The 17,774-nt window shown below is 37.4% G+C and overlaps 1 protein-coding gene across 1 annotated transcript; it reads right to left on the bottom strand.

Annotated features, from left to right (window-relative positions):
* Positions 1-2,694: 2,694 nt before the first annotated feature.
* Positions 2,695-8,565, bottom strand: LOC131149289 (uncharacterized). Its single transcript, XM_058099625.1, has 2 exons — positions 6,785-8,565; positions 2,695-3,316 (listed from the first exon to the last, which is right to left on the bottom strand). The coding sequence occupies exon 1, from the start codon at positions 8,197-8,199 to the stop codon at positions 6,808-6,810; it is 1,392 nt and encodes a 463-aa protein (XP_057955608.1). The 5' UTR covers positions 8,200-8,565; the 3' UTR covers positions 2,695-3,316; positions 6,785-6,807.
* Between the last annotated feature and the right edge of the window lie 9,209 nt (positions 8,566-17,774).

The following is a 17,774-nucleotide window of genomic DNA, read 5'->3' as shown; positions in this document are numbered from 1 at the left end:
GATCTGGTTTTCTACCTCAATTTTCCACGATTTAAACTTGACAAATGTCTCTGGCTTGTAACGCATGAAGTACACCTAGACCTTCCGTGAATGATTATCAATGAAACTCACGTAGTACATATGTCCACCTCGTGATGCTACCCTCACTGATCCCTAAACATCTAAATGAACATAATCTAGGATTTTCTCTGTATTGTGTGTGGTTGCCATGAACTAGACCCTATTCTATTTCCCAGGCACAGAGTACCTACAAAAATCCAGTTTGCATGATTTGACCCCTTTTAACAAAGTTCTCTTGTGAAGCTCCTTCATTTCATGCTCGCCTATATGCCCTAACCACATATGCCACAAGACCGTATCATTCGAATTAAACTCTACAACTACAGCTCCACCTATAGTTGTAGCAGTGTGTATATATTCCCTAGTACTCTCTACACCCCACTTTCAGACTTGTAACTAAATCAGTTATAATCTAAAGTGTCTAATGAAATCAAATTATTTCTCAATTCTGGTATGTGCCTTACCTCAAATAACATCCTCACCACACCATCATACATCTTGATTCTAATGTTCCCCATTCCGATAACTTTGCATTCAACATCATTTTCCATCAGAACAGAACCAAAATTCACCAATTTGTAAGTGGTGAACCAGTCTTTGTTAGAGGTCATATGATTAGAGCATGCCGAGTCTAAGATCCAAGAATTCATGAGACCGTTTGAACCGAATGAAATCGAGAGCATATCACCATCACCACTCCTAGAGTCTCCTTCTTTCGCTACATTCACCATGTTTGATGAACCTTATTTATTTTCAGCATTCCCCTTTTTCCTTTGTGGACAATCAAGCTTTATGTGCTCTTTTTTTCCCACACTTAAAACACCGCACGTCCTTCCTCTTCTTAGAATTGGATCAAGCCCTATTGTTACTCGATCCACCCCGAAACTTGCTCCTTCCACGATCCTAGTTCCCCTTCACCACGAGCCCTTCACCTTGTGAACTCTTATCGTTGGCCTTCTTCCTCTGATGGAAACTCAAAAATGCACTCATGATATTTTCCAATTCCAGGGTTTCTTTCCTTCTTGTCAGAGTTGTAACTAGATTCTCATACGTAGGAGAAGTAGATAAGAAATTTAGTAGCATCAATGCTTTGTCTTCATCCTCGAACTTCACATCAACCTACTTCAAATCGCTAATGATCTGATTGAATATGTTTATGTGTTGATTCATATTCAAACACTATGTTAACTTAAGCCCGTAAAGTTTCTGCATAAAATGCAACTTGTTCTTCAAAGACTTGGACATATACCGGCTCTATAGTTTCATCCAAATTGTTGCTAGCGATTCCTCATCCATGACATGATACATCACATCATCAGCCAAACAAAGTCTAATAGTGGTCATAACCTTTGTTTCCTACCCCTTCCAACTCGTGATCTGTCTTCCGACTTCCTTCCATATAATGCCTTCACCATACCTTACTGCACCAACATGTCCTTAACCCTTCTCTACCAAAGTCCGAAATTTCTCGTTGTATCGAACTTACCAATATCGAACTATGCAAAAGAAATTCCACAAGTCATTATAACTTATTGCTCTTATACCAATTTGTTGTGTAGAGCGATAACATACCAATGTGTAGTGAAAAAACACAAATTGAATCCAGAACAAGCAATACAAGCAACCAATGATGAATACACAGAAACAGAATCTCAAAAAGAATAAAGGAAAGCAATAAAAATACAAGACTTAAGAATTTACGTAATTCAGCAATGTGCCTACATCCACGGAGCAAGTGACTGATTTTTCTCTATCAATCATAAAAGCTTATATCAAGGGTTACAAAATCTCGTTTACAGTCTAACTTTATGCGTACAGAAGACTTAAAATGCATTTAAAACACTTCTTTCTTAATGATCATAACCCTTTGTTTAGGAAAATTTTGGATATTATTCAAGTTTTCAAAAGTGTTCTTGGGCTCAAAATTAATATGGGAAAGAATCAATTAGTAACTTAAAAAATACCCATTGAGAGAACTAGATTGGGTTGCAAACATGGGGTGTGGTTTATTGGTTGACCCCTTACTTATATATAACATCCTCACCACATACATCTTGATTCCAACCGTCTAATATATTCTTTACCCTTTACACTTCCATCCTTTCCATCAGGGTGTTTTATTACAAATCATTTTTTGAATTTTTAGCCTACACAAACTCTCCCTTTCCTATTTTTTCTATTATTTGCAAAGTTGAAGTTTTTCCAAAAATAAAAATGTATTTACTTTGATTAATTGTGTTCAATAAAATTAGTATCGATAACTTACTACAAATTAGTAGACATTTCAAAGGCTCTCTCAAGATGTTTGTGCGCTTTATTAGAGGAATTCCATAAAGTTGCATTTTGGCTTTGCATAGAGAATTTGAAATAAATTGTTCAATGTTATGAAACATAGTGTTTGTCCCTATTTAGTGGGAAGACCTGTTAGTCATCTGTTTTGGCTAGCTTTGGGGAAAGATTCAATTTTTGGCTTCTATTTTATGTGTCAGGTTTGGATTGTTCAGCGAAGCTAATTTTTAAGGAACTAGTGACTTGATTTTTATTGTTTTAGATTTGTTTAGTTTGAACCAAATATATTTCAAGAAATTTCTTATTCTCCCCTCTTGTAAATTTTTTCCCTATTAATGAAGCATCTTTTGCCATCAGGGGAAATATTTTATTAAAAAAAAAACAGAACAAAAAGAGAGAGCATGCGACCACACATTCCAAGGATGTCACGGTACACAAGTGCAGTGGACAAGACCATGCGAGAATGGGATATGAAGAAAACTAACCAAATCCTCATTTATGAAAATTCTTCAAACTAACCCCCTGGGTAATATCAAGGAGTAGATGCCTGCAGCTTGCTGCTCTATGTTGAAGCAAGTTGGCTACCCAATAGAGCCCTTGACAGTGATCCATCTCTATGCCAGTTCAAAGTTCAAAAACAACTTTTAACCTTGGGCGGCATCTAAAACTTCCAAACTGCAGTGATCAAGAGTAATATCATCTGCTAGAAGAGTATGATCGGCCGCGGTGAATGAAATGGAACCATTGTACCATAGCCAAAAAGTACCATGCACAACCACCCTTTGGATGGATTTGGCAGCTTTACCACACTGATCTCACTCCAGGATCATTCTTGGAAGGCAAGACTAAACTCATGACGATACACGACTAGAGTTATTGCCTTGTAAAGCCTTCCCAGGTTTTGTACATTTGCTTGATTTTCTGTTTGTGGAGGCTTGGTCTCCTTCTCTTGGGTATGCCAGAGCAACTGTACATATCCATTTTGGTCAATACATTTACATTTAATGATAAAAATAAAATAAAATAAAATTGAGCACTCATTTAAAAGGGTACGAAAACATTACATTTAAGCTATCCAACCAACAGAAAAAGAAATCGCAACAGCAAGACTATTAGGTCCTTGTAAAAGTCATCGTTTTCACATTTCACCATCGCTCAATATATACTTAAATCCAATGCAGTTATAAAAGAATATTACTTCCTCAAAGTCAGCATTTGAATCACAATGCTAAGACTGCAATGTCTCATAAAGACAGTCATGCACATTTATTGCCTGGGTACAAGTGACCCAACAGAATTAGCTCCACCAGCCTAATGAGGTAACCTTTAGAGGATATCAGCTTCTCACATGCAATTAGTGATATACTGCAACAACAGCACAGTTCAAAACCTCAATTCAAGGAACTTACAGAAGAGGAGATGAAATGTCGTATTCCAGTAGAAAGAAATCCACAATCTCATCTCATGAACTTTGCAGGAAACAGCATAAAATGATATTTAAGAGAACCACGGAGAAGTCCTACATTTTTTCCCGTGTGTTTGTATTTGGGCTGGCAGGTGTTGATGACGTACCTAAAAGTCCTCCATCTCCTTTGCTAGCAAGTTATTTTGCAAAATTCCACAAGGGATGGCTCATACCAAACCCAGAATAATCCACCTCTACCAAATCAAAGCTTCTCCACCAAGGGAATACAAAAGAACAAGCTTAACCACCTCTGAGATGAAACAATTTTCTTTCAGGCAGAGCTCACCACCCTCCAGGAGACTTCACACATGCCGCATGTAATACACAACAACTCTCTCTGCTGTGTGAGAAGCACAAAACAACCATGACCATGTGCAGATTTGATCCGGCAGTTTTCCTCGTCCTGAAAGTTCTAAAACTTCAGTGATAGACTAGCATCTACTGGAGGAATTGGAAATTCTCTTAGTGGCTGGTGAGTGAGATGAAAGTACTTCAAGGAGTTACAAGCAAACTTGCCAAAAACTTGTCTCAGCTTATGGATGCAAATGTTACCAAGAACAATAATTGGGATGATGAGAGATCAATAGCTTTACCACTCGGCACTATCCCCTAATTATAATGTTAGTTTCTATATCTAGAGAGGAAGCAAAATATTACCAATGAAACTTACAGATCTATGAGGGTCCCAACCTACTTGTAACTTACCTCCCACTAAGTGATTGGAAGTCAAAGATATATATGGTTCCACCGAAAATGCCTGCAAAAAGGTAAGGGCCCTTCAAATCCTATCGTACAAACACCCAGCTCTAAAAAGCCATCAGAAGAGATTTAAACCATTCAATCAAAAGAAAACCAATCAACAAAACCTGACTACAAATCCTAGTAACCACCATTTTTCACAATGCTACGACAAACTCAAATTAGGCATTTTATCTTCAATGCTAGGGCTGGCAACAGATCTCAAACAGACCAGCCATGCACATTTATTAAAACCAAGCAGTTACTGAGGACATTTTTCTGGACAGATTCAACTTGACAACCTAGTCAAGTGGGGTAATCTTACAAGGTATCTGCTTCTCACATTTGGTTCCAGCAATACTGTAAAAGAAACTTCAACACAATTACATAAGCACAGACCAAGTTTCAAGATAGATTATAATTGTTCTGCAGTAAGCCTCACAGGGAGATTTTATTAGGTTACAAGCAAGATCATGACTAATGTGGGGCAGAAATTCCATCTCTAGCCTCAACATTATATTCATAGTTAAATCCCACCAGCAGCCCCCAACTGTAATTCTTCGTACCATAGAGAGAATATTTAAGCTCCACAACTCTATTTTTTCAGTCATTATATTCAGTCATAATTAAATCCAATCACTCCTAGCCCCCAACTGTTATTCTTCCTACTGTAGAGAGAATCTATAAGCTCCACAGCTCTATATTTTCAGTCATAATAAACCCCCTCCCCATAAACCCCCACACAGAAGACATCCCTACACTAAACTCCTCTCCACCTTCAATGCTAAATGCTACCTAGCCAGTCCAGCCAAGGTTAGTGATTTTAAGGAGAATAAATAAGCTAACCAACCTATTTCCTTTTCATATGTTTATACCACATTACACCAGAAAAGCACCTCCCACCAGATTCATACTTGTTTCAAAGTTGGCATTTGCTAACCAAAGCCCATTTCTTTACATAAGGACCCTCAGTAGCCGCATCACTCGACAGAATACAAAACATCCGTGCAGCATAGACACTTCTGCAAAGGAGTTCGATTTGCCTAGTAAGTAGTATCAATGCCACTTGTCAAAAACAGTTGAAATATGGGTCTTTGAGACTCCTTGGTGTACCACAATTTTCTATATACTTTTGATTCAGAGACTTCACAGAGGGTTGGACTCACCACTTGAAGGAGTTAAGCTATTCATAGGCATGCATGCATCTTTATGTCTGCACATTAAAGCATACATGTCCAAGCCTAACCAACGCAGATGCGGCCAGCACAATTCAAAGATTAATATTAACAAACTAATGCTTCCTCTGATTAGTTTAGTAGAAATGCAATTGCAAACCATCACCACGAAATTCCAATGTTCCTATAAAACATGAAATATGTAGTTAAGGGCAATAAAGAAGCTCATCAATCACATAGCATTATATCCCACATAAACTTTGCCTTTAGAGTTGTTCATCCACTGCCTAATCACAATCAAACAACATATATATTCCAACTTCATATAGGTATAAAAAGAACTCAAAATCATATCTCATAATCCACTATCAAAAAATGGTGGTTTATCCTCTAGTGGAATAAGAAGCACTGACTAAACCAGACCTCACAACCTGAATTCTCCACCAAAACAAAATTTATTGAAGCACAACCAATATATTATAGATAATTTAATGCATAGTTACATTAAAGTACAATAAAAACAAACAGTGAAATCCATAATGTGAATTATATCCATAATTTAACAAAACAACATTTAGAGAGCGCATAACTCACCATGGTGCAACAAGTAACATCTATGATGAAAATTTTATCATGAGATTTTAACCAAAATACTTAATAGTACTTCAGTATTAGCAGTCAAATTCAAGGTTCCATTCAAACTTAAAAGCATAAATACGCAACATTCAAATTTATGCTTTTAGCAGTATGAACCCTGATCACCAACACAAACCCCTGCAAATCTTAAATCTAAACCCAACCACCCCAGCCCCCTTTCAGAAACACAAAAAATGGAAAACAAAGAAATGAAAGACATCTAGAAACTATTTGTGAATGAGCAAATCCAAATGAGGTTAGAGTACAGAGAACAAAGCCGGTTCTACCTCTCGTTCCTCCTTAGACCAACAGAACATACTCACAAAAACCTAAACCAGATTCTACTTAAACACATACTGTCCAGAACTGCACAAACTGGTGAATTACGATATGAACTATCTGACCCAATAAAGAGTCTTACGTTTGTTACAAAGGAAAATGAGATCAGTCCCTGTCACTAATGTTCTTCTCTGAGCACCCATTTCCTGCACCTCTATCCTTTGATTCATCCTCTGCGATCAATTTTTCTGGAGCTTGTGTAAAATCCTCCTTACAAGCATCCCCTATCCTCTCATTGTCAGACGCACCATCATTATTCTCCTTCACATCCACACCAACGCCACCTCCATTTTCAGGCACGAACTCTGCAACTTCCTCATTATTCTCTGCAGTGGCATTAAAATCCCCTCTTCCATCACTATCATTTTCTGAGCCATTCTCCACCACCTCCTCATTAATATCTTCCAGTACTTGGTTCTGCCTCTCAAGGCACTGCAACCTCCTCCTCAAGTCCCCCAGCTCCCTCTCCATCAAGAAAAGCCTCTCCTTCAAGGTCAGATTCTCCTCCTCCAACTGAGCAATATGAGTGTCCTGATCATCCACCCTATTCTCCAATATATTATTATACTCAACGCCACAATTTGGGTAAATCATCTCGAACCTACTCAAATCGTGATCCAGTCTCCTCTCAACTTCCACATGCTCCTCCACATCACTCTCGCTAGACCCACCTCCTTCCTCATCCTCATCATCCTCATGCCCATCTGCTTCATGACCTGGAGACCGTAGCCGGATCAAACCCTTCATTGACCCATAACCATCAACACCCCATTCTTCCTTTGCCATATCCACCAAAACTTCCCTTGAAGGAGAGAAAATCGGTGTTGGAAGCACCGCGGGGGTTACCGGACATGGGGAAACTAAAGATGCAATTCCCCCTGATTTCTTTGCCCGAATTATAAAGGATGTCGTGTTCCTAGGGGCGAATGGGGCAAATCTGTTGTTAAACTTCTTTTTTGGGTAAAATTTCCGAGCTTTCAGTCGATTCTGAGACTGCAATTCGTGAAGTGTAGGGGGTCTGTACCCTCCCCCACCACCACCACTGCCTCCGGTGACACCGCTCATGGTGGGGTTGACGCCCGTTTTTTCCATCCTTCGCATATCCTTTTGCTTATTGGCAGCTTTCTTGCCTTTCCAATTGCTCCGTCCTGGCTTCGAAGCAGCAAAACCTGGCTTAATAGGGTTTGGGAAAGCGAGAGCGTCCATTCCAGGCTGCGGTGGCCACATACCATAACTTCGATTCAACATCTGTGGTGGCTGATTCATCATCTGAGGCTGATTCAGTACCTGAGGCTGGTTCATCATTTGCGATTGGTTCATCGCCTGTGACTGACTCATCATCTGAGACTGCGACTGAGGCATGATCTGCGGCTGACTCATTACCTGAGGCTGATTCATCACCTGAGGTTGAGGAGGTTGGTTCATCACGTGAGGCTGGCTCATCGCCTGCGACTGATTCAACTGACTCATCACTTGAGGCAGATTCATATCGTTCATTATACCAGCAGAGTAAACTAATTTTTACAAGACTAGAACAATAAAAACCCTAGCTCCTAAAAAATCCTTGCTATACTCCGGTTCCGATTAAAATCGTCGATAAATCAAGAACGCAAGGATTAATTTCATCCAAGAAAAGAAAACAAGTAGGGCAATAGATCGATCGAACCCTAGAAACGAATCAATAAATCGCCGCGATGTCTGCAGGACAGGTATCGATTCTCGATGTTTTATATACGCAATCGAATAAAGAAAAAGAGAAAACAACACGACGTTCGATCCTCTCTCCCTCTATAGTTGCTCTCTCTAGAATTACCGATGGTGATGGGCCACAAGCGCAATATCTTGATTTTTTCAAAGGCTTCGTTTGAGGATTGCAGTTGGGGCAATAGGAGCCTTTTATAGAAGAGTTTTTGCCCTTTTTATCCTTTTTTTTTAATATATTAAGTAATACATTTTCTAGAAAAATATTTTCTGGCATAACTTTGACGTAATATCGCTACTTGAAATAGCGAAATTTAAATAAATCTCGTTACTTCAAATCTCGCTATTTGAAGTAGCGAGATTTGTCACGTGTCATTTCCATAAAAAAAAAAATATTTAATATATTTTTAAAAAAAATCATAAATCAAGAAATAAATTATTCTGCGTAATAAATCGGGAAATAATTTATTACACAGAATAATTTATTTCCCAATTTATCATTTTAAAAAATATATATATTCAAAGAATTTATTGTATAATAAATTAAAATTTTGAACTTTATTTTAAATTACCAATTTTAATTGTACCTAAAATTTATATGTATACATATATATATATATATATATATATATATATGTGTGTGCACTGACAGTTTGTTAAAGGGATAGAAAATATAACGTTCAAAAATATTATTCATTTTTAAAAAATGTTTAAAAATAATAATATATATTTAGAGTTTGAAATTTAAATTATGAATATGATTTTTATGTATTTGTACAAAAAATAAATATTTTTTTATAATTTTATCCAAATTTAAATTTGACTCTCGAATTCAAATTCCCAAATATAATTTTTTATTTTAATTATTAACTGATTTTTTATGATCGATGAATAGAAAAAATCAAAGTAAAAAGTTGATTCTTTTTAAGAGACAAAAAAAAAAAGTGTGTTAGCTTTTTTGAGGTTAAATATTCTTAAGTCAAAGATTTGTGTAATTAATGTATTTATTTGTAGATTCTAATTATGTGGGATACTCTTTTTAAGACTACTTTTTAGGTGTTTCCGCTTATTGTTTTGTTCAATTAATTAAAAAAAAAAGATTAAGATATGATAATTATGTATACATTTATTATTCAAAGTAAAGATGGATTATCTTTTTTATAAGAGATGAGAAAAAAATGTTAAAGACTCACTTAGTTGTGGAAGATATTTTTTATTTTCTAATATTTCAAATTTTAAAAAGTTATAAAATTTAGCTTTTTTTAAAAAAATATTTTGAATATACATATAAAAAAGTTATAAAATTGGGTGTAAATACCCAAAAAATATAATAAATAAAAGAAATTGGAAAAAATAGATTTTCGGCTGAGAAAGGAGAAAAATTAGCTATGATTTTTTGGAGAGGAGAGAAAACTAGTGACGGTTTTGGGGATTTGTCGCGGGACGGTAAATAAAAACCATTTCAAACTCTAAATAATTATCTTTACATTTTGTTAATTTATTATTTATTAAATATAATTTCGCCTAATTATCAACAAGACATTCAAACTAGGATCATTTGTTAACAACTTTTAAAATTAAATTGTGGTATCCAAAATAATATGTGAATCGCTTTAATTTAAAATTTTAAACAGAAGATAGTATTTTTGAGATTTAGTGAAAAATATAAAAATATATATTTTAAAAAAAATTATTCTGCGTAATAAATCAAGAAATAATTTATTACGTAAAATAATTTATTTCCCAATTTATCATATTTTAAAAAAAATATATTAAATAATATATTTTTTATGAAAATGACATGTGGCAAATCTCGCTACTTTGAGTAGTGAGATTTGTTTTAAATCTCGCTACTCCAAGTAGTGAGATTACGTCAGGGTTATTCAGGGAAATATTTTTCTAGAAAATGTATTATTTAATATATTTTTTAAAAAAAAAAAGGATAAAATGAGAAAAAAACTCTTTTATAGAAGGGCGAGACTAAAATGGACGAATGGATTTCGAGCTGATCCTTGAACGGGCGATAAAAGATCCACGTGTACACAGTTCGGATCCTTATAGGATTTGGATAAGTAGAATAACCCACATTCAGAATAAAATTACCACAATCGCCATCTGACCTTTTCATTTTCTTTTTTTTTTTTTCTATTTTTTTTAGCGTACATGTAAATTTTGTGAAAAGAAGTGAAGGCGTGAACGGAGTTTTTTCCCGTTTTGTTATTAAAATAAAATAAAATATTAATAATACTCTATTTGGGAAAATATTTTTCAAACTGATGCTCACATAATCTTACAGTTTGGTGCTACGAGATTTAAAGCTCAGGGAGTGGGAAGGTGACGCGTGGCACGGGGCCCAGGAAATCTCATAGCACCAAGCTACGAGATTTAAAGTTCTAGCCTTTCATCTGAGATTTAAAGTTCCAGCCTTTCATCTGGTGACGCGTGGCAGAAATCTCGCAGCTTGGATTTGTCTCTAAAATTGCTCGGCGTGTGACACGTGGAAAATTTTGCAAGTCCATCCTGCGAGATTTGCTTCTTCTGCCCATTTCACTCCCGAACCCTAAGAAGACCGTTTGCAAAGGAAGAGATGGCAGGAGATTGTAGAAGAGGACGACAGGAGATTGCAGGTGACCGTTCAGGTGCAGGTGACCGTTCGAAGGCAAGAAAAGTTATTTAAAGGAGAAAATGGGGTAGATATTTTTTTATTTAACAAAAACGTGAATCATTGAGTTTCATTGGTTTTACTTACTGTGTTTGAATTTGTTGCATTGAGTTCGATTTGTTTCATAGCTTGGTTTTGATTTTTTTTTTTTATTCATAACTGCATCTGGACGAAATTTAGTTTTAATTTATTTGTTTTTTTATATATTTTTTTTCATGTTCTGCCTGTTCAATTTACTGCTCACATACATGAGACTAAGAAAATATTTTCTAATAATTAGTGGGTGTAAATGTATATCTAATATTTGTAAAGTTAAAATTATTGTATATGTGCATGACATGCATTTCCAAATAAAACAAATAAGATACATAATATTGAAGAGAAAATGTGAGATAGACAATCACTCAAATAATAATTTATTTTTACTATAATATATTTGTTTGAATGTTTAAAATAATATATATTATCAATAACATCATAGTAATGACACATATTAATGTGTTGATATTATCAATTTGACCATAGGATTGATTACTAATGACTTTTAAAATCATGTCACTTAAAATTGTTCAACATATGTATCTTTTTCTAAGAAAATTTGTGGCAATTATTGAGAGATTGTGATCAAACTGAGGATAGCCAAAAGTAATAGATACATTCTAAAACTAATTTTTAAATTATCTTTTAACAAGTAAGCACAAAATAATTTAAACAGTAAATTTGACTTAAAAAGAAAATTAGAACTAAACTTGATTGAGGTTAATATTGTCAAAATTTAACACATATAGTCCAAGGCAACATAGATAATGACTGTCACAATCTAACATATATAGAAGGCTTCATCTCATCTCATGCACATATAAGGCCAATCTAGTTTGAAAGAATATTCAAGACCTTAATTTCCAAATTAGTAGTATAACTTTAAAATATCAATTAAAAGGAATATCTACAAATAGCAATCCTAATACCAGTGCAAGAGAAATAAAGTTGAAAATCATTATGGATATTAGAGTAATAAATGTAAGAATATAAAAATAAATAAATAAATGGTAGTAGTTTGGGAGTCGTCACACGTCATGTAATTCTTGAACTAGATTTTTTTTTTAAAAGTCTTCAACTTGTGAACACATGCTACTCTCATATACATCCTTTATAGCATCTTATTGCATATGTCAAACATTTTAAATATTCAAATTTGGGTCCACTATGTCAAAATACTTTGCTTGAAGTCAATTAGTGTCAAATTTGTGCATCCTTCTAATATTTGGTAATGGTATAACTTTTGGTGTTTGTAATGACAAAATTTTCAACTTTTTATCTTTTTTCAATTACAATCTCTAACCACAATGGCATCTAGATAAGCATTTATCTTAACCTCAGTATCAAAAGAACGACTCATATGATCAATTTGTTAGGAATTTCCTTTGATTCGTTATTGTCCGTCTTCTATATAAAATTGCAACTAATTAATATAAACCCACAATTCAATTTGTTACTAGTCCCTCTAGTTTCTTTACTATGCTTGCTCAAAGATTGGTCAAAGATTAACCATATGAAAATTTTGAACTCTCTATATTTTCGACTAAGTTGTTTGAAGGTTTGAAAATTTCTCCAAAGTTGCATTCAATATTAAAGCAAGTTACACATTTAATAATATTTAATTAGCCGTTAGAAATTTTTACATTATGTTTTTTATTTAGAGTTGGTAATGATCCAATGGTTGGCAATGGGAAAGCCGCAAAAGCTCAATTTTTTCAACTACAACCTCCAACCAAAACGACGATTTTTTATTATTTGTTTAAAACTTTTTAAACAGTAATAAAAAGATATTTTTTATTTTGAGCAAAAAACACTCACTAACCTACTCTGAGATTTGACACAGATAAAAAATCAATCCTAAGATTTCCTAAAGTTTCAAAAATGTTACAGATTTCTCTTGAAATTTATTAAAAAGACACAAACGTCCCCTTAAAATACTTGTCTTTTTGTAAAACAAAAAGGAAGATATATGTTTTTATGGCAAACCTCAAGAGAGATTCCTAAATTTCTTGAAACATTATGGAGGTCCCTAAGGAAAGGTTAATGTCTTTTGTCATTTTATTATAAGTATTAAAAATACGTTGTTATCAAGTGAATAGGTCTTTTTTCTTTCCCGAGCGCGAATTTAAATGTCTCCTACATGACTGATGCAGTGATGTGAATTGCATGCTAGTAGATATTATAGGTTCTTGCATGCTCAAACTATGTTATTACATTGCTTGCAAACGTTTCAAGGTCACGGTAAAAATGGGTAAATGTTCAAATTACAGACGGCATGCTACCGAAATTTGGGTAGGACTTTTCCCAGAAAAGTCATAAATGCATGCAAAAATATTTTTGAAGTGACGAGTGAAACATTTAGGGAAGATTGCATGCGCATGAACGTAGTGAAATTAATTCTTGATTACTATTGACTTAGCATATCACTTATACATGCAATTGTTGTTTTGCGTTGGTCTTTTATCTTTCCCTAGCGTCAATCTAAATGGTAGGAAGTTCAAGCAGTACTCTGGTGACGGTATTGTTGTACATAAGGGGTGACATTATAACCGGATCAACCAGTGTTAGTTATAGTATTCTGCCAGTTCGACCTATTCAAATTGGACATAGGTGTAAATTAACTAAATTGTATACGAAGATATACAAGTATTTACATATTGATCCAAATCAATATGCATTGCGGGTAACCGCAAGATACCCTATGCAAGGGCATCATGATACAGTCCTCTATAAGACTGTTCCCATAACTGACGATTATGATGTGCGCATTGTGTTGAATGCACACTGCGTAGGGATGACATATTTAACTGTGCAATTATATGTGAAAACCATTCCTTACATGGGTGTCACCACGGATGGGTAGACGGGAACGTCTGTTGAGCATGTGATTGAAGTGGAGGAAGAAGATGCAGATCCATACACGAGTACGGATGTTGGTGGGATCCCTGTTATGGATATGAACGAATGTCCGAGATCGTCGTTCAAGCCGCACATTTACGAAAGACCTATTCTTGGCACAGATGATCATGGTGTTTGCGAAGAAGTTCTAGCAGAACGTCCAGGATTGTTGTTCGTCATTGCGAACAACGCATTAGACGAGAGGATGAACATCACAAATGATGTTCATTTACAAGATGACACATACGAGCATGAAATTGGTGAAGGGATGAACGAGTTCCTCGATGATGTCAACTCACCCCCCCGGTGAAACGAATGATGCCATGTACAATGTTGACTTCATGGACGAACCTCCTATGTATGGTGTAATTGACGTAGATGCTGCAAATTTGTCATGTGATGAGGAGCTTCCTATACGGGCAACTCATTGGGATGAATCGTTAGAGCTGAGTAAGGGGATGCTATTCGGGTCGAAAGATCAGTTGATAGCGGCTGTGTGAATATACCACGCTCGAACGCACCATGACTTCCACGTAGTGCAGTCAACCCCACTGTTATGGGTTGTTAGGTGTAAGAACTCTAATTGCTGTTGGAGAGTGCGTGCAATGTATCGTCAGAAACACCGATTTTTTGAAATCACTCAATATGGTGGTCTGCACATGTGTTTGAACGAACTACTCTCGCAAGACCATAACCAAATCACGCCGTCCCTTATTGCTAGGGAGATCGTGAATATGATAAGGGGTGATGCGTCAACATCAATCGCTACATTGAAAGAGTTTATAGATCGTCGTTTCGGTTATTCCATCTCGCATAAGAAGGTTTGGTTGGGCAAACAGAAGGCAATTGCCCAAGTATTCGGCGATTGGAAGATGTCTTATCAGACTTTGCCTAGGTGGATGGAAGCAATGTGCGCGTATAATCCTGGTACTGTTGTCAAGTGGAGGTGGACTCCTATACCAGGTAGCGATCACACCGCAACATTTGTATCAGTATTTTGGGCATTCGCAACATCTATTTAGGGTTTTCCCCATTGTTCTCCTATTATATGTGTAGATGGGACACACTTGTACGATAAGTACAGGGGCAAAGTCTTTATTGCGACGTGCCTGGATGCAAATAGGCAAATATTTCCCCTTGCATTCACTATTGTGCAAGAGGAAAACTTGAACACATGGAATTGATTTCTGTGTTGTCTTCATTCCATTATCGACAGAGACGACATTTGGCTTATATCAGATAGGCATCTTGGGATTCTCGTTGTAGTGCATCGCAATCTCAATTGGCAACCACCACGTGCCCACCACCGATTTTGCCTTCGACACATGGTCAGCAACTTTAGCACAAAAGTGCACAGTATCAATCTTAAGCGTATAGCTGAGCGAGCGGGGAGGGAGCATTAGGTAAGAAAGTTTAACATGTGTATGTAGAGTATATTCAATGAGGGTGGGGAACCCGTAAAGAGCTTTTTTGATCAGATCCCTCCTCATATGTGGACTCAGTGCCACGACGGTGGCAAAAGGTATGGGAACATGATGATTAATCTGGTCAAATGTTTCAACGCCGTCCTAAAGGGCGCTCGTAGCCTCCCAATCACGACCCTTGTCCAACTGAATTTCATCGTGTTGCACATTATTTCAACAGCTGACAGGAGGCTGCTCATAATGTAATATTGGGAGGAAATGCATTCACTCCTTATATATTGCTAACGATTGAAAGAATGAAGTTGAAGGCAACCAGACATTGCGTGACGACGTTCAACTAGTCTAGGGGTACTTTTAGCATCATGACCGTGCAGTTGGGACCTCATAAAGGAAACAACGTGCAAACTTTGAGCATTCAGGATAGGGGAGAATGCTTGTGTGGGAAGTGGCAAGCGTTATACTTTCCATGCTCCCACCTTCTCGCTGCATGTGCGGAGACACGATTGAATGCTATGCAGTACGTTGAGTCATGTTAGAGCACTGCCGAGCACTATGCGACATATGCGGCGAATTTTCATCCGATTATGCACGAGGTGTACTGGCCAGTATCCTCGTTGCCGACTATACAGGCAAATCTAGCATATGCTCGACATAAAGGTCGTCCTAGGAGGTCCCGTATACACAATGAGATGGACGCAAGGGAAGGTAGGAAGAGGAGCACGTGCAGTATATGTCATCAAGAAGGACATAATCGCACAAGGTGTCCAAGAAGGACCCAACCCAGGGATGCAGCTGGACCGTCGCATTGATATTGTAGGTAGTTTGGGACTCATTCAGACCCTTCTTCTTTTGTATATACTTATTCTAATGTGATGATGCATTTTGCAGGATTGATCCAGGGCCATCTGATCCGAGTGTATTGACGATAAGCGATGATCACAGGGCTAGCCGAGCGTGGGCTGATGGGCACGCCAACCCCTTGTTCTGTCGAGGGGGCATGTAGTTTGCGGAGTGCTGGTTGGAGGCAGACCCCCACATTGTCCGCTTGATACGCGATGCAGGGTTTTATGGCATTTATCGGATTGTCCATATCCAGCTGGATTGACATCTCATCACAGCTTTGGTGGAGCGATGGAGACCCAAGACGCACACGTTCCACCTACCTCATGGGGAGGCGACCGTCACACTCCAGGACGTCACCGTTTTGTTTAGGCTACCGATTGATGGGCGAGCCGTCACTGGTCATACTGCTGAACCAGTGGAGGGACCTACGAACAGTCAGGGACAACTCGCCTTGCATACTATGTGCGAGTGTTTGTTAGGGGTTGTTCCACCTGACAGCGAGTTGGTTGGTGCACACATCCATATGTGATTCCTTGAGGGGGATGCGTTTCGTCAGCTCCTGGCAGATGCAGATGCACAGACGATAGCATGCCACGCACGAGCCCACTTGTTGCGTTTGATCTATAGGGTGATATTTTCTGATGTTTCAGGCAACTATGCCCATATGATCTTCCTTCCACTCCTTGCGGACTTCAGAGCATGGCCATATAGGGAGATGTTTCATGCTGCTCACCACTTGAAGACACAAATTTCTGGCCCCCTTCGCCTACTCCAGGTTTGGGCGTAGGAGAGATTTCTTTCGTTCGTTTCTATGCAGCGAGGTTTCCTGCAGATTCAGAGGGGTCAGGATGGTCGTCCAGTTGACCCACTCCCACTCGCATACCGATTAGTACCAATATCATCTATCCCTCCTCATTTACTCTATAAGTATTACGAATACTAATTCGTAGTACGCACTAGTCGTTACATTCGAAAACTTACGTTTCATCTTATACAGACGGAGCAATGACTTGAGGGCACCGATGGTTACGCTTCACACATTGCCCTGGTATAGGTTCGAGTTGGACATGCATCGGGAGCATGAGGTATAAACCAATTAAAGTATAGCACATGGTATTCTCTTTATTTCTTTCAATTATTTATAGTTCGCTTAACTTTTTTTTATGTCTAAGTGCAGTTCCTATGGATGCCCTACACGGCTGAGATTCTAGCCAACCTTCCTCTTGACTATGCAGTCAGGAGTGACCTGTGGGTAGCCCAAGTGCCACTCATATACTTTCATATTATCAAGTGATATCTCTCCGACCGAGTCATGAGATAGTTTGGGTATCGATAGGGCATTCTTGATCGATTTCTAACGTCGTGGGTAGATATAGTTAGGGATGACCTCCACGACATGGGTGGGCGCAGTTGAGGGGTCATAGACTGGTTGACTACGCACGCGATATTCGTCACTGCATGGGAGCATCGGCGAGACTACATCGTACCAGGAGTGGCGGAGGACA

Source organism: Malania oleifera, chromosome 2, assembly GCF_029873635.1.
Source record: "Malania oleifera isolate guangnan ecotype guangnan chromosome 2, ASM2987363v1, whole genome shotgun sequence".
Taxonomy (NCBI): Eukaryota; Viridiplantae; Streptophyta; class Magnoliopsida; order Santalales; family Ximeniaceae; genus Malania; species Malania oleifera.
This window is presented reverse-complemented; position numbering and strand designations above follow the sequence as displayed.

Coding starts and splice junctions, on each gene's coding strand:
- LOC131149289 (XM_058099625.1), bottom strand. CDS start 8,199: ATGAACGATATGAATCTGCCTCAAGTGATGAGTCAGTTGAATCAGTCG.